Source organism: Phalacrocorax carbo, chromosome 3 (assembly GCF_963921805.1).
Source record: "Phalacrocorax carbo chromosome 3, bPhaCar2.1, whole genome shotgun sequence".
Lineage (NCBI taxonomy): Eukaryota > Metazoa > Chordata > Aves > Suliformes > Phalacrocoracidae > Phalacrocorax > Phalacrocorax carbo.
Genome location: NC_087515.1, coordinates 103167988 through 103193294, shown reverse-complemented (window position 1 = coordinate 103193294; position 25307 = coordinate 103167988). Strand labels below are relative to the sequence as shown.

The 25307-nt window shown below is 39.5% G+C and overlaps 1 protein-coding gene across 3 annotated transcripts; it reads left to right on the top strand.

The window, feature by feature from the left end:
• Positions 1-24149, top strand: FBXO9 (F-box protein 9). Of its 3 annotated transcripts, XM_064447913.1 has the most exons (14): positions 105-242; positions 4206-4283; positions 5277-5435; positions 5878-5935; positions 8412-8511; positions 11741-11871; positions 17290-17404; positions 18078-18196; positions 18494-18584; positions 19618-19713; positions 20490-20583; positions 21317-21471; positions 22745-22893; positions 23356-24149. In XM_064447913.1, the coding sequence occupies exons 1-13, from the start codon at positions 240-242 to the stop codon at positions 22851-22853; spliced, it is 1308 nt and encodes a 435-aa protein (XP_064303983.1). In that variant the 5' UTR covers positions 105-239; the 3' UTR covers positions 22854-22893; positions 23356-24149. The 3 variants fall into 3 exon arrangements, with proteins under 3 accessions (XP_064303984.1, XP_064303983.1, XP_064303982.1); XM_064447914.1 differs by having other exon boundaries at positions 1-242; positions 4210-4283; positions 22745-24149; XM_064447912.1 differs by having other exon boundaries at positions 22745-24149.
• The last annotated feature ends 1158 nt before the right edge of the window (positions 24150-25307 follow it).

Here is a 25307-nt window from a genome sequence, read left to right as displayed (position 1 = left end):
TGACCCCGTGGGTTCGCCTGGTCGCGCCTCTCCGCTCCTCCCGGCCCGCCTGCCCCTCACTCCCCGGGAAGATGGCTGCCGTACGCCGGGCCCGCAGTTACTCCCGCTGCGTGGTGCGCTTCTCCGACCGAGAACTCTGCTAAATTCCCCCGTAGCGGGGAGGACACAGGGAGCGAGCGGGGTGGGGGGGGGCAGAGACCCCCCCCGGGACGGGACAGCGCCGCCCGAGCGTTGGCAGCATGGTGAGCGGGCCCGGGCCGGCCGGGGGGAGGCACCGGGAGCCCCGCGGGGAGGCGGTGGTGGGGGCCCGGCCGCCCCGGCCCCGCCCCGCCATAGTGGGGGGGGGGACGGGGGGAGCGGGGTGGCAGCGGCGAGGGGTGCGCGGTCGTGGGCGGGAGGAGCGGCCCCCCGAGCCCGGCTGCTGCCTCCCCGCAGCCCCGCTCTCGCCCACCCGCGGCCGCCGGGACCCGCTGCCCCTGGGGAGCGTGCCGCGATCCCGGTTCTGGTCCCGCCGCGCCGCGGGGAGGCCGGGCCGCCCTTCGCGGGGGGCGTTGGGCCCTTGAAGGCCAAACCCAGCTTGGTTCGGGAGCGGTCGAGGTGTCCGTTGGAACATCCGAACAAACCACTGTGTCATGACAGATGAGCGCACCCTGCCTTTCTCTTTCTTCGCTCAAAAGGCAGAGGGCATCAAGTCACTTGGTAATTTAAACGGCTCCGTGGGCCAGGCACTCTACTTGTGTGAGGTTGGGATTTAACAGATGATACCAGAAATATTGTTTAGTTCAGCATTCCTTTTCTGGCTGCACCTCAGTATGGATTCATGTATCCCTGATGAGACCTTGATCATTCCACATTAAACCATTTATAGCATTCAGGAGCTCTTACAATGCCTTACCACTGCAAATAAACTCTTATTTTTAAACACAGTGTTGCTTCTACCACATTGACTGAACAATGGAGTGACTTCCTTGTTTTCTTCTACAACCAAGAAGAACGTTAGCCATCGGTCACCATTGTGCGCTGTCGTGTTTGCTTCTCCCATAGTTCTGTACAGTTCACGTGTAGCCCTGTTCAACTGGTAACAGTCAACTTTGAACTGTTCCTGATCTTGGCTTTATTTCACTGAAATAAAGATCTGAACTATTAAAGGGCCTGACATTACAGTTTAGTAAGCGATTGTTGTGCTCTGAGGAAATCAGTATGCAATTTTTGGTTGCAAAACAGTTAAAACTAAGCTGTGCAAGTAAACTAGTTTTGCATTTGGCAAATAATTTCTAAAGCTTTGCAAACAAATCGGAATCAAACCTCAGCTGACTCCTTTTTGCAGGTCACAGTCTCATTCAGATGTTTACTTTTGACGTGTTGACCTTTAGGTGACTTGATTGGCTGCCACTTTTCTGAAGGAAACTTATTTGAACTGATCAGTACGTGCCAAGGATGTCTCACTTTCAAGCAAGATAAAGTCACTGTTCCGTATGACAGCTTGAGGCGGGAGGAAGGCCAAGAACATAAAGATGAACAGGCTAGATTTATCCACTAAGTAGCGGGTACAGTACAGTACAATGTTCTGTGAACTTCAGAAACTATAACTACAACTTAAGTATTGTCAGAATGGGACAAGGAGCCACTTTTCACCAGTCACAACCTGGTTTAGGTGTGGTCTCATGAGCTGTCTGCTAGTGAAGATCCTTGCTTCAGCAATATCTGCGTTTACTCATTTGTTCTAGCGAAACCACAGGATTTCAGCAGATCACGTGAACAGTGGAAAGGTGGTTAACAGAGATCAGTTTTCCAGTCCAGTTACCCTTGCAGTAGCAATGTGAGTTAATTGTTTTACTAGTAAAATTAGAGGGATGGTCACTTATGCTGCCACTGCTGCCAGAGGACAAACCTTTGATATGAGAGACTTTAGATCAGTATAGGGGAGGTAATTATGAAAGTCAAAACTTTGGTTGTAATCAGCTTCATAATGATGTTTTTTGACAGCTTTTAGGCTGTGGACTAGGTCTTCATAGTATGGTGCATTTTTTGTTTGGATTGAGAGCACATTTAAGTTTTAAAGAGCATTGAAGTACATTTTGGAAGCAGCTGGTCCAGAACTATGACTGACTGTGACTCAGAAATGAGGAAGCAGGGCAGTTGAACAGAGACAGAGGAGGAAAATAAAGACTTTTGAACAGATTACTGAAACAAAAAGTTTTTTAATATGAGGTGAACTTCAGTCAGCTTCATAACTATATAAATAATTTTATCTCTTAAATGAGTTTATTTACAGACTTCATGAGTTAAAGGTTTCAATGGGCGTGCCTTTATGCACAAGGAGATAGTGTGTTGATTTAGTTTAAAAATTACTAGTTTCTGCATTTTGCAGATAAAACCGGGCTTATTCGGCCCAGACTGAGAGCTGACTGGACATAATCCAGCTGCAAACGAAAAGCCTTGCACTCTGCGCAGGCAGAGGTAGGCCTTGTTTGTGTAAGCCCGGTGCCGTAATAATGCACTTACAGACGTCCATTTCAGTGCAAGCTTGTTCTTAGGCTATTTCCATTTGGCCAGTGTAGATGTAATCCCTGGATGCTAAAGTAACATGATAGGACATTCACTGCCTGCAGCCAAATTCTGGAATAAAAAATCCACAAAATTTCTAAGTTATTTACTCTTTGCTCAGATTTAACGCTGCTAGTGCTTTGGAGTACTTACCTGTTTTCTCCACCAAGAAATTAAAAATGTACAGCCTTAAAATCAGAGTGTAGAAACAGATGCAGTATCTGTTGGTTTTAACCAAGCAATTGTAAAAGATAAATTGACTGAGACATCAATGAAAACACATTTACAGATGACAAGCCAGTAAGTTTGTGGTTGTTTGGGGAACCAGAGACAAGTGCTACAGCTGAACTCCAGGGAGGCGGTTGTCACCAAGACAAAGAGATTAAATGTTGCCTTCCCATCAGGGTTGCCAGTGTTCTGCAGTTTGATCGTGAACTTCCAGGTGCTATAAAAAATTTATAAATTTTCTGAATACAACAATGCTTTGATTTCTGCACTTTGATTGTGCAGGAGATAGAGATTTCTTTACGAGAACTCGGAAGAATCTCACTGACAGAGTGTCACTTGCAGTCTTTGAGCACTATCTGCAATAGGAAGGAGTGGGAAACACAACTTCTGTAAGTAGTTGTGGTAATCGTAATGCCAGGTTTGCCTTCTTACAACCTCATTTTGCATTACGTTCTTGCAGAACTACAGATGTGAATTTCAGTGCAGAATGGTGGAAAAACTGGGATGCTTCAGCTACAGGAAGAACTTTAAACAAATGTCTTAGTCTTTGTTGAGGCCGTGTTCTCCCCCCCGTCCCACCCCATACTGGCATCTTGCTGCTGTTGTCATTGTAGCGGCTTGTCACTGATGCTCAGAATTAGCTTTCCTTTGTTTTAGTATAGATTCCATAAATCTCAGTATATTTCCCAATAAGAATTTATTTGCTTCTTTTAAGTTTTACTCTTAAACTAGCTGTCTATCTCCTATGTAGAGCCCTGTTAAGTTTAGTTATAGGTCTTATTCAAGGTCTTATTTGTTTAACCTGTCTCACAGCAGTACTGTAAATAAAACCATCTGTCAAGCTCTCATGCTAGCTTTTTATTTTCTTTTACATTTCTTGTTTAGTTTCACATGTAGTTTTTGAGGTTGTCCATATTGCCCCATAATTTTCATAAAATATCTGTTGTTACTCAAAGCAGTAGTCTTTTTGTGCTTTTGTAAATATTAAAACTACTGGTTATCTTTACAATGAGAAGATAGTAATTAAATTTTAATTTCTTGTATGAAGCACACTACTGTTTAATATGGAAGCTTTGGTTCTGTGCTTTGACTTAGACACTGAGTGTATTTATTCAGGTATTATGGCAGTGTACTGATATATGTGAGCCTTCAAGTGATACATATCTAACCTGTGTTGAATTGATGTGCTGATGGAAAGAGAGGCAAAACCCGACTTCATTGGGTTAACAGGGAAGTGCAAACAATACCAGTAGTTTTAAGATCAATTTTTATCATCAGTTAAGATGGATCTGTGGGGTAGGGGGGTAGGTTGGGGAAAAGGGGAGTATCCTTATATTTCTTTTAATGTGTGTCCATGGCAGTTGTGCTTTGTGAATATGCTGTAGGGACTTATGCAGACTCTATAATCACATCTGACTGCTCTCTACTAGGCAGAAGCTGAAGAAGATTGTCACTCTGATTTGGTAAGAACCGATGACAATGAAAGATCCGGTGAAGCAAATCTTCAGGTATGTCTCTCATGATAGTGGTTTTTTTTACAGACACGGTACTGCTGTGATTTAAGTTGCATTACTTATGCTCATTTAGTTACCACACATCTGTTGATTTGACAAATGCTTAATCTGTCTGCCCCTCCAAAAGTGAAATGGATGAATTTTGCATTGTGTTCCACTCATCAAATTCCATCTTCAGTTATCTGTATAGATGAAAAGAAAGTTTGTGGCAGATTTGGAATTTCTTTGAAGAACTGTAGAAATTGAACAGGAGTTTCTGTATGGATCAAATTCCATTTTAAGTTGTCACTCTCTTCTGGAGCAGAAAGTTGATAAAAGCAGTCTAATAGAAAAGTGTATTCTTTTAGGATACTAGATTTCTGTGTAGTTGCTCTCCAGAAGTCGCGATGATTGCAAGAGATGTGTAAAGTATAACTTCAAAGATGCCAAAGAAAAATGCATGGCAAGAATCATACCTTGTCTCATTTCACAGACTATAGTCCTTTCTTTTTAAAAGATAAAGGAGTGTAGGGTCTGATTTGTATATTGTATAAACGGCAGCCGCAATTGTACAGCTTAGTATGCTTGTGTACAAAAAACCAGATTTTCTAAATTTCAATTTCAAAAGCTAATTGACTTCTTTCTTAAGATAACTCTGTATAAACAAGAACAAAGATCATGCCCAGAAAGAATAGTTTTCTATGGAGTCTTAGGTCATAACCAACTATTAAAAACCACTTCTTGAAACATCAGTTTTTCTTCTGAGGTGAATAGCCCAGATAAAAGCACTTATGGTATTGAATGAGATTGAACAAGTACTTGTGCACTTTTTTTATAAATTTGCTATAAAACAATTGCTAACTCTCTGTGTCTAAACTCACTGAAACCATTTAAGACTTGGAAGTTCACAGCATAATTTTGAAATTATTTTTTATATTTGTACTTTATAATCAGAAGATGTACTGTCTGAATATGTGATAATAAATCAGAGTTAATTGTATTTTTTAGGCAGAGCTCCAGATGTTCAGAGCTCAGTGGATGTTTGAACTTGCCCCAGGTATGAGTTCTAGTGGGCTGGAACCTCTGCCATGCAGACCATCTTCAAGAGGACCTGGAGTAAAGTCTGTAGATGCCAGAGGAAAACAGGAGATAGCAAAAGAGGAAAAGGTACAAAAAAAAAAGATGTATAATTTGGGGATTTTTTTTTGTGTGTGTTAGTATTGCAGTATAACTATCCTAAAAGCTAATGCTAAATTAAATCCAGAGAAACAGCAGAGGTGATTAGCCTGTTGTCCCCTTACTAATGTCTTTCCATAATCCTGCACTGATTTTTCTAGTTTTTATGCTTGGCTTTGCATCACCTTCCCAGTCTGTTTCTCAAAGACTGTAGGTAAGGGGCAAGCAGCAGAAGTATGCATGGATAGTTTGTTGATTGAAATTTTCAGTTATGGCTTGTAGCACATGAATATGTCTTCTCACTCTATGGAATTATTTTTTCATCTCCTTCATAGGGTACAGTAGGTAAGATGAGAAATAATTCTAAGTCAAATGACAATGCACTTGTATTTGTAAAGAGTTTACGAAGTGTTATGTGTAATTCATTGTGCAGGCAAAAGAACTTTTCCTGAAGGCAGTGGAAGAAGAGCAAAATGGGGCCCTTTACGAAGGTAATATGGACATCTACAATGAACACCCTTATTGCAGAGAATCTAACACTCTCTGATTTGTGTGCAAGACTGCCTGATGCCAGTGAACTTAAACTGCAGGCTAACAGTAATTTGAGAGCTCAATTATTTGGAGCAGTAAACAAACTTGCTATGAAAGAAACCATCATATCACAGTTTTAAGGCAGAGGTAAAGCTGAGGTGATATTGAGAAAAGAATTTCTAGCTTTCAGACAAAGCGAGAGTGTTTTGAAATCTAGTAATTTAATGAACTACTGGATTGCTTCTTTACGTAACATGCTTCTTTATATGACTTTTGTAACCTGAAATAAGCCTAGTAATTAATCAAAGCAATATGCGGTATTTCCTGTGCTCACAGGAATGTTTTGGGTTTTTTTTTGTTTCGGTTTTGGTTTTTTAACTTACACCACATGCTAAGATAGCTTCTTTAAGAATTCCTGAAGTGAACGTTTAAATTTGGTATTCATATTTTATGAGGTTTGCTATAAATATTTAAGATGCTTAGCTTGCTTGCCCTCCTGCGGTCAGCACTAGTAGAAATGGAAATTCAATGTTTTCTTCCTCATATTTAGTTTTCAGAATATACAGAGTAAGAAGCCCATCCTATCTTCAAGTCCTGTAGGTCAGTAGTGGAGATATCAGTTTTCTATTTCTTTCATGAAAAAAAAAGGGAACACAGAATGTACGTGCCATCCTGCTCATCCGCTAGAGGTTTTGACCACCTTGGTTAAAGAGCAGGTGCAACATATGTCAAGATAGGCAAAACAGAGAGTACTCCAGAAGGTCCTGAACTCAGCCACTTGTTGGATACAAAATTTCCTCTCTACTGTGGGTGTTTTCCTCCCCTTGCAAGGGATTCCTGGTTGTTCCAGATCTCAAACTGAGAGAAATATGAGTCCCCAGTAGGTAATAAAATTAGTTGGTTCAGTTTCTGATTTATTATGTGTTTTTACAGGGCGAAATTACTTTGATTTGAGACTTAAAGAAACAGAACTGGACTGTTTGTACACTTATATCAATATGACACCTTAGACACAGATATATTACTGAGCATATGTTGAGACATCTGTTTTTCAGACCACGCTTTCATCTGCTGACCTGGCCCAGGTCACCAGAATCCAAGTGGATTTTATATCAGCCTGCTTCTGAAATCTGCTGGTACCTGGTGTTTATTAGACAGTTACGTGTGGCAGCTAGTTCATGTTTATGTACAGTACAGACCTTGCTGCAAGATTAAATGCTAAAGTTGAGACTGATCTCTGTGTAGCTGGCTGCTGGTATTCCTTATCCTCACAAGCCAAAGGGTACTACTTGTCAGTCACCAGGCCTGACGTGAACTCAAGGAAATAGGAACACTTACTTGGCTCAAACTCAGGTTTCTCAGACTCCTTAGTGTGTCAAATTCTGAGCTCCACACTCACCCGTGTTTTATTTTGGGGTTTGTTTTTAAGGGTCCAAACTGAGGGAGAGATGCCCTCTGATCTCAGTATCACCATGTGGAAATATGGTGATACATAGAAACGTATAAATACATAGATGATTTTATAATACTGGTATTAAAGCAGACTGAATGTACATACAGTGAATCCGCTTAAATTAAGAAGGATCCACAGAGTTAACTCAGAAGAAAGACATTCTGCAGCTTCAATCACAGTTCCCACAGGGTGATTTTGCTGGGCCTGTTTCTCTGCTCAGTGTTTGTAGCATTTTTGGAGTGTTAAAGGCAGAAGTGCTTTCTCTGCGTGCTAGAAGAAACATGATCTGTCAGTTTTTCCTTCACGCCCCATAGTCCTATGCTTGCCACATAGCTTTTTTAAAAGGCTCCTTTCCTCCAGTCAGGTTCATCACCCTCAGTGTTTTAAGTGCTTCTATAGTTTCCAGGGTTTTGCCACAGTAAAATTTATTTGGTGTCTTTTGTTGAAGTTTTAAAATTACAACAATATTTTGTTGATCTGTCTCACCTTTATGATGTTCTGTATGTCTGAATGACTGCCTGTACCAGACTGGAGATTTAGGGTACCTGCATGATTGTTCAAATTCTCTTTCATGTCACTTATGAATATAATGCCTAAAATCTTTATGGCTTGCTAAGAAAGCTTTGTAAGTGCTGGGCAACAAACAAAATCAGGGCTTTATAATGGTTTAATGTAAAATTTTTATTCTGTAATTGAATTTGTAGTAGTTAAGGTAAATCTGTAAAAGCTGAAATACATCTGAGAGACCTCTTTATTCTGATAGAGTATGTGAAGTTTTTAGTTTTGAAAATAGGTGCTTAATGTGCCTTTCTTCTGTATTGAATTTAAACCTAACCCCTTTAGACTAAATAAAATTTACTAGGCAAAGGCATTTTCCACCTTTTTAGCACTTTTAGCTGAAGCCATCTCTCTGAAGAAAATCTTTGCTTTGATAAGCTAGTATAGGCATCAGGCATGTTTAAATATTAAACCTTTGTTTTCAGCCATCAAGTTTTATCGTCTAGCCATGCAGCTTGTACCTGACATAGAGTTTAAGATCACCTATACACGGTCCCCAGATAGTGACGGAGTTGGAAAGAGGTGGTAAGTATGAAAATTTACTAATTAAGTGCATTAGGAGTACTGAAACCTGAGATTTTGTTTCTAAAGCATATGAATTTTCTACTGTGACACACAGTTGTACATGACTTAACATTTGGAAAACTTGTCTACTTTCATTTGAAGTGATTGCTTCATATAAAGTTTTCAGACGCATTAGTCCTAGGAGGGCTTTTCTATACTGTAGTTCAGAGAAGGTAACAGGCTTGTTTGGAGTTAGTTAAATTCAAGTGGAAGGATTACGAATAGTTATGTTGTTACTTAAAAAAAGAAAAAAGCATCAGTCACTTTATTATTTCTGATTTCTGGTTTTCAGATTTATGAGTTATACATTCAGGATCATCTACAAAATTGTAGATAGCAAAAAGATCAATTAGTAAAAGCTTTGTACCATGGAATAAGCATCGTAATTAAGCATGGGAATATACTACTGTTCTTGGGCTGATCAACACAGCCAAGTGGGAGCCTTTTCAATAAGTCGAGCAATACATTTAGAAGCTCATAGATTGTAATCTGAGTAGTCTAGTCTGTCGTCATTACAAGAATCGGAATACTGCTAGCCTCAACACACCAGATGTGTAGTGGCTTAAAGTTGGCCTGACTTGAGCCCAAGACTTATGCTGGAGGACAGGATTCAGGTTAGGGCCAAAAATTCTGTTATAGCTCAGATAGCATAGTGAAGACAAATTTATGAAACAGAGCTTCTCAATTTACTCGTTACTAGTAGCAGCCATATATGCCTCTGATAGCTACAAGAAATCAAGAGTTTTAAAACTGAGAATAAAAGAGGAAAGTACAGCCATGTCCGTGCGGTATTACTAGCTCAATCTTGTAGCCCTAGGGCAGCACAGCTTCTATGCAGCAGTTGACTCAATATAAAAGAGAGTAAGATGAGCTAAGTGCTTTATTTTTATCCGTTACTGTAGTTTCTGAATGCATTGCCAGCATGAAATCTTTGCTGTGCATTTGTGCACTAGGAAAAATACTGGATGATAAACTACAGTCACATACAAGTCTTCATTTTCTTAGGATTATTTTCTTACTTCAGCATTGTTTTCTCTACTCCCTTCATCAAGCCTCTCTGACACCAAATTGGGCAGGAGTGTTGATCTGCTGGAGGGTAGGAAGGCTCTGCAGAGAGACCCGGACAGGCTGGATCAATGGGCCAAGGTCAATTGTATGGGGTTCAACAAGGCCAAGTGCCGGGTCCTGCACTTGGGTCACAACAACCCCATGCAACACTACAGGCTTGGGGAAGGGTGGCTGGAGAGCTGCCCAGTGGAAAAGGGCCTGGGGGTGTTGGCTGACAGCCGGCTGAACATGAGGCAGCAGTGTGCCCAGGTGGCCAAGGAGGCCAACAGCATCCTGGCTTGTATCAGGAATGGTGTGGCCAGCAGGAGCAGGGAGGTGATCGTGCCCCTGTACTCGACACTGGTGAGGCCACACCTCAAGCACTGTGTTTCAGTTTTGGGCCCCTCAGTACAAGAAGGACATTGAGTTGCTGGAGTGTGTCCAGAGAATGGCAACGAAGCTGGTGAAGGGTCTGGAGAGCAGGTCTTATGAGGAGAGGTTGAGGGAACTGGGGTTGTTTAGCCTGGAGAAGAGGAGGCTGAGGGGAGACGTTATCGCTCTCTACAGCTCCCTGAACTGAGGTTGTAGCGAGGTGGGTGCTGGTCTCTTCTCCCAAGTTACTAGTGATAGGACGAGAGGAAATGGCCTCAAGCTGCGTCAGGGGAGTTTTAGATTGGATATTAGGAAATATTGCTTGACTGAAAGGGTTGTCCACGACTGGAAGCGGTTGACTCACCATATCTGGTGACTGGTATTTAAAAGATGTGTACATGTGGTGCTTAGGGACATGGTTTAGTGGTGGGCTTGGTGGTGCTAGGTTGATGGTTGGACTCGATGATCTTAAAGGTCTTTTCTAACCTAAATGATTCTATGAGTCTATGAATTTTCATTCAGTTTTGTAAACGTTGCTGCACTGTCCTTAGTACAACATGACAGTGAAGGAAAACCAGCCATTGCTCTTAATCGTTGTTTAAAAGCAGGATTTGTAGATGTGTGTTTTTTCAAGAGATACTAGTTGTGGTGGTTTTGCTTTCTGAATTACTGTTCTTGATGTTTCTTACCACCTTGGTGAGAAAAAACAGATTACACAATTCCATTTGAAAAGAACAGTTTATATTGTGGCCTGTAGGTGCTGAGACTGGCCATAATACTAAAGAAAATAAAGGAAGTTCAGTGCAAGATCTTACTCTAGTCTTGGTTATGACAGGCCCAAACATAACTGTCTTCTCTGTAATGCTTTAAAACCCATTGGTAGGTCCGCTAGTTGCTTGCTTATATTCTAGGCTCATTCTGTTAAGATTGTTTCAAGTAGAATTGAATAATATTAAAAAGTGACTGGAAGATCTTTTAGCTAGCTTGTATACCAAGTCAGGGGAAAGAGTATTTTGTGATGAGATCAGGGAGAGTTGTGTACTTTGTGATTACTTGGTGCAAGCAAGCATGCATGTATTAAAGACTTGTGTTATGACATACAACTTATATTTAGATTTTTTTGAATGTGGTAATGTTTATTTATCACTCAGTAATCCTTCAGATTTACTGATAAGTGGCAAGCATACTGTTTTGTCCGCTAACTTGTTCTTGCGCTTGAAATTTTTTACGTCTGCCTATTTACAGAATTGGTGAAAGGCAAGTTTTCCTTCATTATTAATGAATAAACCCACTGAGGATCACTCTTCAGTGACTAATACAAGAGTAAAAAAAAAAAAACCACCTCATTTTTTCAGTATCTTGCATTGTGACAGGATTAGAAAATATAACTTTCTGTTAATGATCATTTATTTCCTGCATCCAGTTTATCTTAGGCAGAGTAAGAGATGAGATCTGTCTTTTCATGGGGTCAAGCAATTCTTCAGTGACTTCACTGAAAAAAGTGAACAGTGAAGTCAAATGCAAAAAGAAACTGGAATTGGAATTAAATGAAAAAAAAAAGTTGTTACTGTCAGATGGATTCCAGCAAAATCTAAATGAACTTGATAAGATTGCAGTAGTTTTATCGTAGGATGAAATGAGATTGCTTTAAAAACTTACCGGAAAAAAACCTATATTGAATGAGGGTGAGGCAGGGGATTGATGCCAAGATAAGGACATCTGTTGGTATGTTTTGTCCAATATCACAATGTTGGCATTCTCCCTTTTCTAGTGTTGAGGATAACAAAGAGGATGACAAAATGGCCGATCTCCTGTCGGATTTCCAGCAGCAGTTAACTCTTCAGGAATCTTCAGTCAAACTTTGTCAGCCTGAGGTTGATGTCAGCCAGACCCATATCTCAGGTATGAATTAAGATACAGAGTTCAGAGACAGAATTTATAGAGATGTTTCACTCTCTTAAAACATTTGTCTCTTTCATTCTAAAGCCACCTTTAAAAAAATACACACAGTATCTATTTACTTTTATAGTTATATGTAAAGGAAAAGAGGTCATCAACTAGTCAAATAGATCTTTTCCTCATACATGATTTTGTCTTTATCACACAAGCTTGCCCATATAGTACTACTACTAAGTAGAACTTTTCAGGATCAGAGTCATACTTAAAAGTAGCAACTTCTAGGAATGGCCTTGCTGAAGTAAGTGCATTCCAATTTTCCTTCCAGTTAACATTTGGAAGAGTGAAATGTGGGGCTTTTTGTTTTGGTTTGCAAATGCTACAGTTCTGAGATGTGAATAAGAGACAGTTGTTCTGTGAAGAATACACATCTTTGCATTTCCAGTTTTTTTCTGATTCTGTATCAGATTTGTACAACAAATATGTTTTCAGGTTCAGCAAGACTGTATAACGTAGCTAGAAAGGCTTTTGAAGGTTAATGATTTTTAGTGCTTTAGTTCTAGGACAGTCAACCTGAGACTTTCTTATGAGATTAAATTGTAGAGAGTGTATATAGGCTATGAACTCTCTTAAAATCAGATGCTTCTAAAGCATGTGCACTTTGCATCACAAATTATCAGTTGCTCTTGGAAATCTTGGCCTGATCTCTGTTCTGCTCAAGGAGGGAAAATAAAGTAAGTGTAGCAAGCTGTTCAAGTCAAAACATTAAAAAAAAAACCAGTTGGGTTTTTTTTTTTTTTTTAATTTTAAAAACTGGCATTGTACACTTGGGAAAGCATCTTTTTTTTTGCCATTGAAGTCAAGATGTTGTAGACATGACTATAAAATGATCTCAGGAGATGTCTCTTTTGAGAAGCAATCTTAGTCTCTTTCGAGTTTTATTTTCTGCCTTCCTGCCAGTCCTGTGTTACAATATTTTGTTTATTGACTCTTATAGCAGAATGAAAACTGTTAAAATCATGATGTCTGCTTCAGAAGTTAGTAGGCTGGAAAGGATTCCTCTTGGTCAATTCAGTAGTACAGTAGTCGCAGACCTCAGCAGCCCAAGGAAAACTGAAACAATGTGAAGCAACGGATTTGGCTGAATTGATTTCCGATGTTCCATTTTACATTTTATTGACATTCGTAATCTTAGAATACTGGTTAACCCTTACAACAGGACAGGATCAGACCTCTGCTATGTAACTGACATACCGAATATAGTTACTTCCCCTCCCTAGTATATAAGCAATTTGTCATAGCAGGTTTTTTTTCCTTGTACACAGCAAAGTTTAGGACTAAGATAACATTCTTCACCAGAAATACTATAATATTGTTCCTACAGGGTGTGCCCAGTGTCTGAAGCAGAGTGTCTTAACAATCCCTGGTTTACTAGAAACTTAGAAACATGGATGATAAGACAGATAATCAAAGGCTTTGGCTGACTGGCGACTATCAGAATGGAAGATGTATACGGTTAGCACTAGTGAGAGATTTTTAAGCCTTTGTATCTCCCGTTCCCCAAGGCATTAAGAGTTCACATACTGAAGAGCTCGTAAGTTGCCAGAGACTGTTTTGTACTTTGCAGCAGTAATCTGCACAACTTTTGTTTATACTGGAACAGTAATTTAATGGTCGCAAATACAGGCAATATAGCCAGTTTATGACTTCTCACTAATAAAACATAGAATTAAGTCAGATTCATGAAACGAGATGTGTGTTAAACGAATACAGAAACTGGTGCCCAATGAGGTGTACGTACTTTTTTTTAATCATGTTAGTACTCTGAAACGTGAAACTTAAGTTTCATAAGGTTTTATAGCAAAAACAGTATCGCTGGATTTGTGGGAGTGCAGCGATGCAGTTTTTTTACAAAGCATATTTTTTCAGAAAAAATCAGGATTGTATTAAATTGCGGTCTCTACCACAGTATTTACAGCTAGTTACTGATTAATGTATCTTTGTGCTGTTCAGCTATTTTCTCCATTTCATCTCAAAGCAATTATACTGAGTAAAAGTCATAAAGTCTTAAGTGCATGTGGTAATGCAGTTCAGGCCATAGAATCTGGAAAGCAGCAGTAGTTGAAAATAAATGAAGTGTAATTCTTGATGGTAGAAGATTAGTAAACAAGGTTATACCCAACAGAAACAACAAAGAAAACTCAGGGAGGCAGAAAGTTATTAGACAGAATTTTTACTTAATTTCCCAGGACTTTCTCACTGAACTTTTAATGCTAGGAAAATTATCATATGATCTTCTGGTGCTTTGATCAGGATGCTCTATCGAATGCCTCTGGGTTAAAGTCAAAGGAGTCGTCTCCAAGCAGGACCTCACAGTGGGCATCTGATATCGACCTCCTAACCACGATGATGATGCCGATGAAGTGATACTAGGGGCACTAAAGCAAACTTCTGGCCAACAGAACCTGGACCAGATGAGTGACTTCAACTACCCAGACATCTGCCGGAAGAACTATACGGCAGCTCGCATGTCATCCACCAAGTTCCTGGAATGCATAGAGGACTGTTTCCTGATACAAATGTTAGATGTGCCAACCAGGAATGAGGCGCTGCTGGACTTGCTATTCACAAACCGAGAAAGCCTGCTTTGTAATATCTCGGTTAGTGGTAGCCTTGGCTGCAGTGACCACAATATTGCAGAGTTCGGGATCCTGCTGAGCGTGCCGAAGGTCAGCTCTAATACAAGGGTTCTGGATTTTAGAAGGGCAAGCTTCAGTTCACTCAGGGCTCAGTTGGGAGGGATTTGATGGGAAGCTTCCATGGAAGACAAAGGAGCTAGTGAGTGCTGGGAGTTCTTCAAGAACTCTCTCTCGGAAGCACAAAGCCAATTTATCCCCTACGAAGGAAAGGGAAGTAAGCAGCGCAAGAGGCCCCCGTGGCTCAACCATGACCTCCTGGGTCTACTCAAATCCAAAAGGGAAGCACACCAGAGATGGAGAAGTGGAGGATTATCCGTCGAGAGCTACAAGGGCATTGCCATGGCATGCAGAGATGCAGTTAGAAAAGCAAAAGCCCAGCTCAAATTGAAACTGGCTGTAGGTGTCAAAAATAACAAGAAAGGTTTCTTCAGGTATGTCAACCATAAGCAGAAAAAGAAGGAAAATATAGGCCCACTGTTAAACAGAAAAGGAGAGTCAATCACCAACGATGCAGAATAGGCAGAGTCCTCAACACTTCCTTCACCTCTGTCTTTACCATCACTGTCGGGAACGTTTGGGAACGAAATTGCCAGTTGATCCAAACACCGACCCACCATCAGTGAAGGAAGAGTGAGTACATGAATTACTACAGGAGCCTGACCCCCACAAATCAATGGGCCCTGACGCCATCCACCCGAGGGTGTTGAGAGAGCTGGCTGACATCATAGCAAGGCCACCCTCCATAAACTTCGAGAAGTTGTGGAGGACGGGGGATGTCCCAGAGGACTGGAGGAAGGCAAATGTTACCCCTATCTACAAGAAGGGCTCGAGGGAGGATCCGGGTAACTATAGGCCCATCAGCCTTACTTCAATCCCTGGGAAAGTTATGGAATGAATCCTCCTGGGGGCCATCACAAGTCAAATGAAGCACGTGATTGGGAAAAGCCAACATGGCTTCAGTAAAGGCAGATCGTGCTTGACAAACCTGGTGGCCTTCTATGACAAAGTGACTTGCCTGGTTGACATGGGGTGGGCAGTGGACACTGTCTACCTGGACTTCTCCAAGGCTTTTGGTATGGTTCCCTACAGTCTCCTCCTGGAGAAATTAATGCGTTATGGCCTGGACGAGTGGTCCGTGCAGTGGGTGGGAAGCTGACTGACAGGCCGCACCCAAAGGGTGGTGGTAAATAGCTCCTTTTCCAAGTGGCAACCTGTCACAAGTGGAGCCCCCCAGGGATCACTATGGGGCCCAATGTTATTCAATGTCTTTATAAGTGATCTGGATAACGGCATCAAGCGTCACTGATGAAGATTGCAGATGACACCAAATTGAGTGGGGAAGTAGACACTCCAGAAGGGAGAGTTGCTCTGCAGGGAGATCTGGATAGGCTGGAAGAGTGGGCCAGCAAGAACCTTATGAAGTTCAACAAGGAGAAGTGTAAGATCATGCACCTGGCGGGAGAACAGCTCTGTGGAAAGGGAGCTGGGGGTCCTGGTGGACAGGAAGCTCAACACGAGCGAACAGTGTGCTGCTGTGGCCAAGAAGGCCAACAGGATGCTGGGTTGCATCAAAAAGGCATCACCAGTAGAGATAAAGATGTCATCATCACACTCTACTCAGCACTTGTCAGGCCACACCTGGAGTACTGTGTACAGTTCTGGTCCCCGCTATACAAAAAGGATGTGGACAGGCTGGAAGGTGTCCAGAGAAGGGCCACCAAGATGATCAAAGGACTGGGAAGCCTGCCATACGAGGCTAGGCTGGGAGAACTGGTTTTGTTCAGCCTTGAGAAAAGGAGGCTTAGCCGGGATCTTATCACCATGTACCAGTACTTAAGGGGTAGCTACAAAGAAGATGGGGACTCCCTTTTTACAAGGAGTCATGTGGAGGGGACAAGGGGGAATGGACACAAGTTGCTCTTGGGGACATTCCGATTGGACACGAGAGGAAAATTTTTCCCAGTGAGGACAGTCACGCACGGGAATAATCTCCCCAGGGAAGTGGTTGACTCGGCCATGTTGGACACCTTCAAGAGTCGTCTGGACAGGGTGCTGGGCCATCTTGTCTGGACTGTTGCTCTTCCTAGAAAGGTTGGACTAGATGATCCCTGAGTTCCCTTCCAACCTGGGATTCTGTGATTCTGTCATTATCTTGTGTTACATTAGAGGAAGTCTTTCAATACAACAGTTCTATGTTATATCATTTTCAGTCAGTGGACCCGTACCACAAAATATAATGATATCATATCAATTTCATAGTGGATAGGTTGTGCTTAGGACCTTTATTCCAGTACTGAACCTGACCTGAGCTTATTTAGCTTGTCCTGCAAAAGCAATATGCTTTGAGGTAATGTTACACACTAGGTCTGTTTGAAGAAAATACTGCTTCACAGGCATTGTGGATGTGCAATGTATACGGGAAATTTTTGGTATACCAGTTTACAGCTGTGGATATTTGTAGTCTAAAACTATGTTTTATCCTGTCACCTTACCATAAGGTGCTTTCAGCTCTTGGTTTTTGTTCTTCCACTATGTGACTTTTTTTCTAATGTACAGTGACTTTTTAAATTAAAGATAATTTTTTTTTCCTGTCATCTGCCTACAATGTGAAAAAGTAGGATTTTTTATGGAAAGTGAGAACTTCAGTAGTGGTCAAACCTGGAATTATAGATAACCTATTGACTTATAGGTTACCATCTAACAAGGATTTGTTTTCTCTTTGCAGCGTTGCCTATGGAAGTACTAATGTACATTTTCCGATGGGTGGTTTCGAGTGACTTGGACCTAAGATCGTTAGAGCAATTATCTCTTGTTTGTCGAGGATTTTACATTTGCGCCAGGTATTGTAGATAAGTTGTCTAGAGAGAAATTTCTCTGCTCTAAGGAAGAAAAAAGGGCTTTTTTATGTTCAAGCATATGTAAACAGTATGTAGAGGTTGATAATAAATCCATAGAGCAAAATCGCCTGTGGTGGAAAGGTGGGTTTTATTGGTTTTTTGCTTTTAGGCTGCTAAATTGTACATGCAGGACTGTGTCCTCCTTTTTCTTCCCATGGCAATTTTCATGTTATGCTCCTCATAGTGCTAATCAGCTTTCGAATACACTGCTAAATGTTATATTAGATAGATGACTTCATGTAATAAAAAATGTTGCTGAAAGTCTTATTTGCGCTACCTTGTTTGAAAATCAGAGTTACAGGGTGTCCACAATAATGTCTGTTGTGTTGTCATTCTCATATGGCCACACAGGGAAGTGCCAGGCTGCTGCGATGTTGTGTTTTGTATTTGGCTGAAAATGGCATTGTGTTCTTGAATTGCACTGGGAGAAGGAAGTGGCTTTCAAATGCTCTAGGATTAAGTAAATTAGTCAATGATTTTAAATTCTGAGCTACTGTTCAATAAAGTTTCTTTCAGTTGCATCCAAGTAAATAATGGAGTATGTTACTTTGTTACATAAGTGCTAAACAAGGTTTGCAGGAAAGTTATGGGGTTTCCTTTTTCTCATTTTCACTAGGGATCCTGAAATCTGGCATCAAGTCTGTTTGAAAGTATGGGGCAGGAGCTGCAATAAACTTGTTCCATATGCCTCTTGGAGGGAAATGTTTTTGGAAAGGCCTCGCGTTCGATTTGATGGTAAGGTGTACTTTTGGAAATAGTTTTGGTTTTTTTACTCCATGTAGTCTTGACAGAAACTATCAGGTGGGTTTGGTATTTATGGATTTGTTGTTAGACCTAATCTGCATTTGTTTGGGCTTTTGAGTTTGTAGAATACCTGTGAAGAGAAGGGAAGGGTGCAAGGGACAAAAATAAACTTTCATGTATTTAAGTAATAAAAATAAACTCAAAAGTTTTAGATTATGGGGTTTTTAATCTTAAATATTTTATGCACTTAATTTTTTGTTTGTATACATATATCTTCCTTTCCTGTAGGTGTATATATCAGCAAGACAAAATACATACGTCAAGGAGAGCAATCTCTTGATGGTTTCTATAGAGCGTGGCACCAAGTGGAATATTACAGGTAGAACTGTAGTACAATGAGTGAGTGAAATGTTTCTCTCTCTTAAGTTTAAATTCAGCCCTTGATATCACAAACATTAACTATTCTGTAAAACTCAGTGGAACTACTACAGTGTGTAAAGCTATGTTTTGAGAATAGGTATTAAGAAATAGGGTTTATTATGATAGAGATGGGCTTAGAAACACATTTCATGCTCAATTATGCCATTTCATGTGGACAAAACTTAAACAGTAACAACAGTAATACTTGTCCACAGATTTCTTTCCCCAAATCACTTCTGCTTTACATTTCTGATACAGTAATTGTTTTCAGCAAAGGGGAAACAAGTGATATATGAGTATTGTCTTTTAACTTATTTGTAACCAATTGTAAATAACCAAGAGGTTCGGCTTTCTCAACTTGCTGTAAATATCTTGCCATTTACTTTCCTCAGCCCGTTTTTCTGCTGTTCTTCATCTTGCTGTTACCAGCATTTTTTGTTCCACTCTGCTGTCCCTTCTGAAGCTGGAAACTGTTAATAGAAATCGTTGAACCTTGTGGCTTATTTCTGTAGTCTCACAAACATCAGCACAGTATCTGAGTACTGTAAAAATTGATCAGATCCCAGAACCTGCAAAAGTCCATATGACATTGTCCATCCTGTAGTGATACTGTAACTAAGATTGTGTTGCGTTTGTCTCAATCAATGCTAGCAATGGAGAAACTTACTTGAGGAGAGTTTGATTCCAGGGTAGCCTTCTTGCTTTAATTAGAAGTGACAAAACTCCTGAACTTCTGCCCTCTTTCATAACTCTTCATAACTTGGTCTTTTAATCTTCAAAACTCTCTTTTGATTTCTGATCTACTTTTTCTGTTATACCATATGTTAAGAAATGTGTTTTCAAATCCTGTTAAGTTCTATATCCTTCTGGGAAACATCCTGTGATTTAAAAAACAAAACAAAACAAAAAACCCAAGCCCAACAACAACAAAAAACATCAGCAGAAAAAGGATATATTTTCTAGCTTTGTATTGTGTAATTATATTTTTGCAGGTATTTGAGATTCTTTCCAGATGGTCAAGTTATGATGCTAACAACTCCTGAAGATCCCCCATCTATAGTTCCTCGCTTAAGGACTAAAAATACAAGGTTATTCAAATAAAATATTTGGCTCTACAGTTTTCATGTTGCTTCTACCTGGCAATTTCTATTTACTTTTGTCTTGGATTCTATATCCTGGCTTAGCAAAGCAAGAGTAAAATACAATGTTATTCATATTGTGTTATAGTTGTTTATGGTTCCCTTCTGGGAACCACAAAAAATTCTGGTCTTTATGCAAACATATCTTTCATTTTAAGGTCCTGATACTGAAATTAGATTTTGTTTGCAGGTTATGTGATTTTAAACTTCTAAAGGAAGTAGATGGAAGAATACATGCTATTAGCTTGGTGGTTTTAGAATCCTTTTAAAGATACTATTTTGTTATTGACTACCTTCTCACACTTCCTTGAATGTTTGAAGGAAAGTGAAGATTTTGGTGGGATATGACTAAATTATTGTTTGATTTCTTTTTGATGTTTGCATAAACTTATTTAAAACATAGAAAATTGTTTGCGACTTCAGAACAGGTTTGAGCTATTCACCAGAAGTCTTAAGATATTTAGCAGTAAGCTAGGTAGAACTGACTAACTTATCTTGACTGTCCTATCTGAGAAAATGAAAAGCAACCTTCTAAAATGTTTTCATCATTTTGTATCATCAGTGAGCCTGGTACTTTACTAAGTGGAAATAAAATGTAGTTTCCTTGATCATGGTATGCAGTCAGTTGTCTTCTCATTGCTGATATTTGTATTTTAAGTACATCACTCTTTTGAGACAGAGAATATTTGCCTGTCCTTGACACTATCCTCCTCTCAACCTTCCAGAACGGATGCAATCTTGCTTGGCCATTATCGCCTTTCCCAGGAAACAGACAATCAAACCAAAGTATTTGCTGTAATAATGAAGAAAAAGGAGGAGGTAGGTAGCAAAATAGAACAGAGGAAAAATAGTTTAAGGAGGGGGCATTTTAATAGGTGTTTTCTCAAACTGAATATTTTAAGGCACCTGAAGATTTGCGTTACACATTTAGATTAAAAAATTAATTTCATTTTTTAAATGGTTTAAAAATAAAATATAATAAGCTTGGTGTTTAATCTTATCTTTTTTCCCCAAATTTGTAATCACCTTTTTATTAAGGCAGATAAATATCTGGTTCACGTTTGAGAAATAGTTTACCCCCTTAGGCTTAATTGCCATGTGTGGTGCTATTAGGTAGTTTGTTAACATCGTTAACAAACAGAAGGGAAGGATGAAGAGGTCATTTTCTGAGATCAGTTTTGACTGCATGCAGTTATGTTCCTCAGAATTAAATAAAACTAAATAAGCAGTAATCATTAATTGAACTCTGAATGATTTGGTCAATTTATTCACATCACAAAATTTTCAGATTAACAAAGTGTCAAGAGAAACTTTTGAAGAGTTAGAAACGTTGCATTACTGTACAGTGTGTTTGCATAGTTTGGGTGGTGTCCTCCATGCTTATCTTACCTTCTGTGAAAACCTCTTCCATAATTAACATCTGAATTGATGTATTTTCAAGGAATACAGGTACTTGCATGAGAGTTTAACATTCTGGCCTCACAGTTACTTAGGCCTCAGGATTAATAGTTGCACAATGTGTTCTCATGAAACTTCTTTTTTCTTTGTACAGAAACCAATTGACTACCACAAATACAGGTATTTCCGCCGTGTTCCTGCACAAGAAACAGATCACAGTTTTCATGTAGGACTACAGCTGTGCTCCAGTGGGCGCCAGAGGTTCAACAAACTTGTCTGGATACATCATTCTTGTCACATAACTTACAGGTAAGTAAATGGGGAATAAGAGCAAAGAAGGATACTTAACTGTAGAAACACAGGTGACATTAATTTGTCCAGTACTAAGTACAGAAGATATAAAGACTGAGAGACTTATGAGGCTTTAACAGAATGTCCTGAAAACAGTAACTGGTCCTGATTTGATATATCATAATGAACTTTTACTTTAAGAAATCCCAGAATGTTTGTAACTTTTTATAATGGTATGGGAAGTTTCTGAAGCAGTAGAACTGCAGTATTTTAGCCATTTAAAGGATTTATGCACAGTGTTTGAATGATTTCAGAACTGAATCGGTGTTGAATGACTTAGTGTGGTGCTAGTAAAAGGGTGTGGAAAACATATTCTTTAAGGTATATTTCTTTTTCCTGTGGATATGCAAGCTAAAAATGTCTGCAGTCATCATGTGAGAACTGTATACATGCTTGTGACCAGCTGTTCTGATCACTAACCAAACAAGAGCCGTGGCTGCTGGCCTGATGCTCTAAATTAGTGTCAATTTTGCCGTCCAGATGTTTGTTGTTGGCATATAGGGTGGATTTAGGCCTTGTCTTCCAATCTTCTTATTCTTTATATTCAGTGTTTTTATAGGGACATAGCTCAGCTGTTGAGCTGTAAGTATATAAAATCTAGGAAGTAAACTACTGGTGGTTGGGAGTATAGGTAAATTCCATAAGCAGAAGAATTGCTTTTATGAAAACTAATATTTTCGTACCTAATTTATGAAGAAGTGGCAATATCACAGGCATTCTTTTCAGTACTGCTCAGGTTCTGCTGTACCTCTCAGTATGGTGGTGTCCTTTTGAAACTAGAGTAAAAAATGAGTATCAAACACAGCTAGGAGAATATATGTTTTTTGTCACTGATGTTCAGAAATACTTGGGTTTCTTCTTTTTAAAGTTTTGTAAAGATACAGGTTTTGCTGTCACTCTGTATTCTGATTTCAGGGTTTTAAGTGAAACAAATGAAAGGGGATTTTTTACTTCCATATTAATATGGTGACTTGAGTGACATCCTGCGCTGTTTCAAGTTGTGGAGCTAATAAGAATGGAAGGGGGAAGTGGTTTCTTTGATATTGACATAGAAGTGTATTCTCTATAGTGTGATTCAGGCAACTTTCAGATGCTTTCAGAATGAGGCAGTAGGAAAGACACATTCCAGCTGTACTTTGGTGCACATACTGTACTGTGGAATTTGATTGCATTATTGAGGGACTTAAACAGCAACTTGTGTCTAATTTAACTTTTACAATACTCTTTGCAGATCGACTGGTGAGACAGCTGTTACTACTTTCGACATTGACAAAATGTACACCCCTTTGTTCTTTGCACGAGTGAAGAGTTTTACTGCATTTTCAGAAAAGCCGCTCTAAGAAACACCTTTTCCTCTCGCAGCTCTTGCATGAATAAAAGGTTGTAGCTAATGAGCACTTAAGTTATAAATGTGTATATATTTGGAACATTTTAAAATTCTGGGGAATTTTTTGAAGGCAGCATGTTCTGTTTGATTATGAGTGGCTGGGGTTTTGTTTTGAGATCAAGCTTATGAGTATTAAACACCTTTACTTTGTGACAAGAATTTGATAATAATTTTGTTGTTTGTTTTGGTTCATTGTTTTGTTGTTTGGGTTTTTTTTAAAAAAAGATTTTATAAATCAGTCTGCTTAAAATGCGAGTCTTCATCTGCCTGGACACTGGTTTGTCCAAAAGGAATTGTTACAGGAAAATGTCACTGTCCATGGGACAGTCTGTGTGGTCTCTGGTGAAGGCTTGAAATGTGGAGGGGAGTTGTCTTTTATCTGTTCAATGTCTGACTTTAAAATAACTTCAAATAAATGTTTTCTTTAAATTAAGCTTATTTTGTTTGCCTTTAAGATCTGGCATTTTGTCAACATCAACCTTAAGGAGAAACAATCAAGGGCAAGCAAGCAAGCATGAAGTATAAAGTTTAACTGCAGAGGTACATCCCCACCAATACAGTGATGTCAGTTGGTCATAAATGTAATTTGATTTTGATAGAAGTGCAGTGGAGCCTGCCTTCTCGACAGGATGGGCATCAAAGGGAGAGGGATTTGGGCAGTGAATTGTTCTCTTGTACCTTAGAATGAGTTTGCAGGGTACGTGGCTCTGCTTGAGAAGTGTCACAGTGCAATGGTGAAATGCTGTGTGTACTGCTTGTGCATTGGCCAGGTCTGAATGCACAGGTAAGCAGGGCTCACTTGGGTGTGACTGTAATGTGTTATAACCCTTCATCTAACCTTGCTACAGATGCTGTAAACCCTTTGAGCATTTGTTGTACTAAGATAAATTTTAAGGCTGCTGTAGATGTTCAGGTGCTGTGTACTGCTAATCATGAAGTGTACCTTGAGGTGTGGTGCAGGTACTGTACGCTGCTTCTCCTGCATATATCGCTTGAGAGTGTAGTGCAGACACTGTAATGCCGCTTATTATATATGTATCTTGGATTCTGAAAGAACTGAAGCTTTTTAGTGTAGTTTTTTAAAGTGATTTTGCATAATTTACCTTTTAACATCTCGTTTCTGGACTTGAGGACTAAAATGTGAAAGCTGTGGAAAGAGCTATACTTGTTCCATAATTTATAAAGTGTATCTTCACAGGAGCTACATGATTAAATATACATCCAATAAATCATGATTTTGAACATGCAATCCCTTGCAATTTCTTATTTTGCCAAGAAATCATTCTTTTCATGCAGTTAAAGATGATTAGTTAGGAGTTACCATGCATAAACTACATGCTAGGCAAGATTGACAGGTAGAATTAATCTCTTAATGACTTTTTATTATACTACTTACAGGTTATCTGAGAAAAGTAGAGAAGCTTTCAGGTACGTGAGTTCTGGATAAGGTTGGGTATATCTGAAACTTTGTGGTTTTTCTAGCTAGGCTAATAAGACTCTGCCTACAATCTGTCTTTGGCCTATGTCCTTAGACTGCGGTTGCACTGTTACTTCACAGAACATTTAGTAAGGAGTGTATTGTGTTCTCATTGCTGAAGGGAAAAATGATTGCTTAGAATATCAGCTTCATGTTTTGAAATACTGCCAAGTTTGTAAACAGGGGAAGTTGTTAGTTACCTGTGCTTTTGTTGAGGGTGAAAGATAAAGATCTGATTCTGCCTGCTGAGAAATGTCGAAAGTTTTTGTCACAAGAACCAGAAGATGATACCGATTATTTGTTTAGGTATAGTTTTGTTCAGTAAACAGTGAGATGTAATAGAAGAGCGTTTCAGTTCAAAGCTCTTTTTGTATCAAGACTTACCTGCTTCTTCTGAGCTTTTGTTTTTTCTCGCCTTGGCCATGTGTTTGAAATATACTCTTGGGCATAAAGGAAAAGCTGGCTAATGTCCTGTTATAAATTGAGATGTTGATTCAATAGAAGTCTCAGGCAATTATTATTTTAAGATAATATGGAATATTGCTTCACCAAGAAAATTATGTGAGCCTTCTGTCTGAGACTGAGCTGTGATTAATATGTTTGTCCTCTACATGTAGTGATATAAGAAAGTCGAGCTAGTTTTGTCTTTTGAAATGGTTTATCAGCAGGTACTATTACAGTCTGTTCACATACAGCCATTAAAATAGTAGTTGTTTCAGCAAAGAAACGGGTGACTAGTTGCTCTTCCTTCATTCTATCTAGTGATCTTCAATAGTCCAAGGATTTAATTGCTAGAGACTCTATATTCTTATTATTTAGTATTATTGTCCTTTTCATTACCGTATAAAGACATTAGTTGGCATAAGTAGTTTACTGCTGGGAAATTATCATTTACTAATGATACTAGTAACTTGAATAAAAGAATAAGGA

Excerpts from the sequence above, each read along its gene's own strand:
- FBXO9 (XM_064447913.1), top strand. Across the intron at positions 8,512-11,740 it reads GACGGAGTTGGAAAGAGGTG|TGTTGAGGATAACAAAGAGG; the intron begins GTAAGTATGAAA and ends TCCCTTTTCTAG. Across the intron at positions 21,472-22,744 it reads TCTTGTCACATAACTTACAG|ATCGACTGGTGAGACAGCTG; the intron begins GTAAGTAAATGG and ends TACTCTTTGCAG.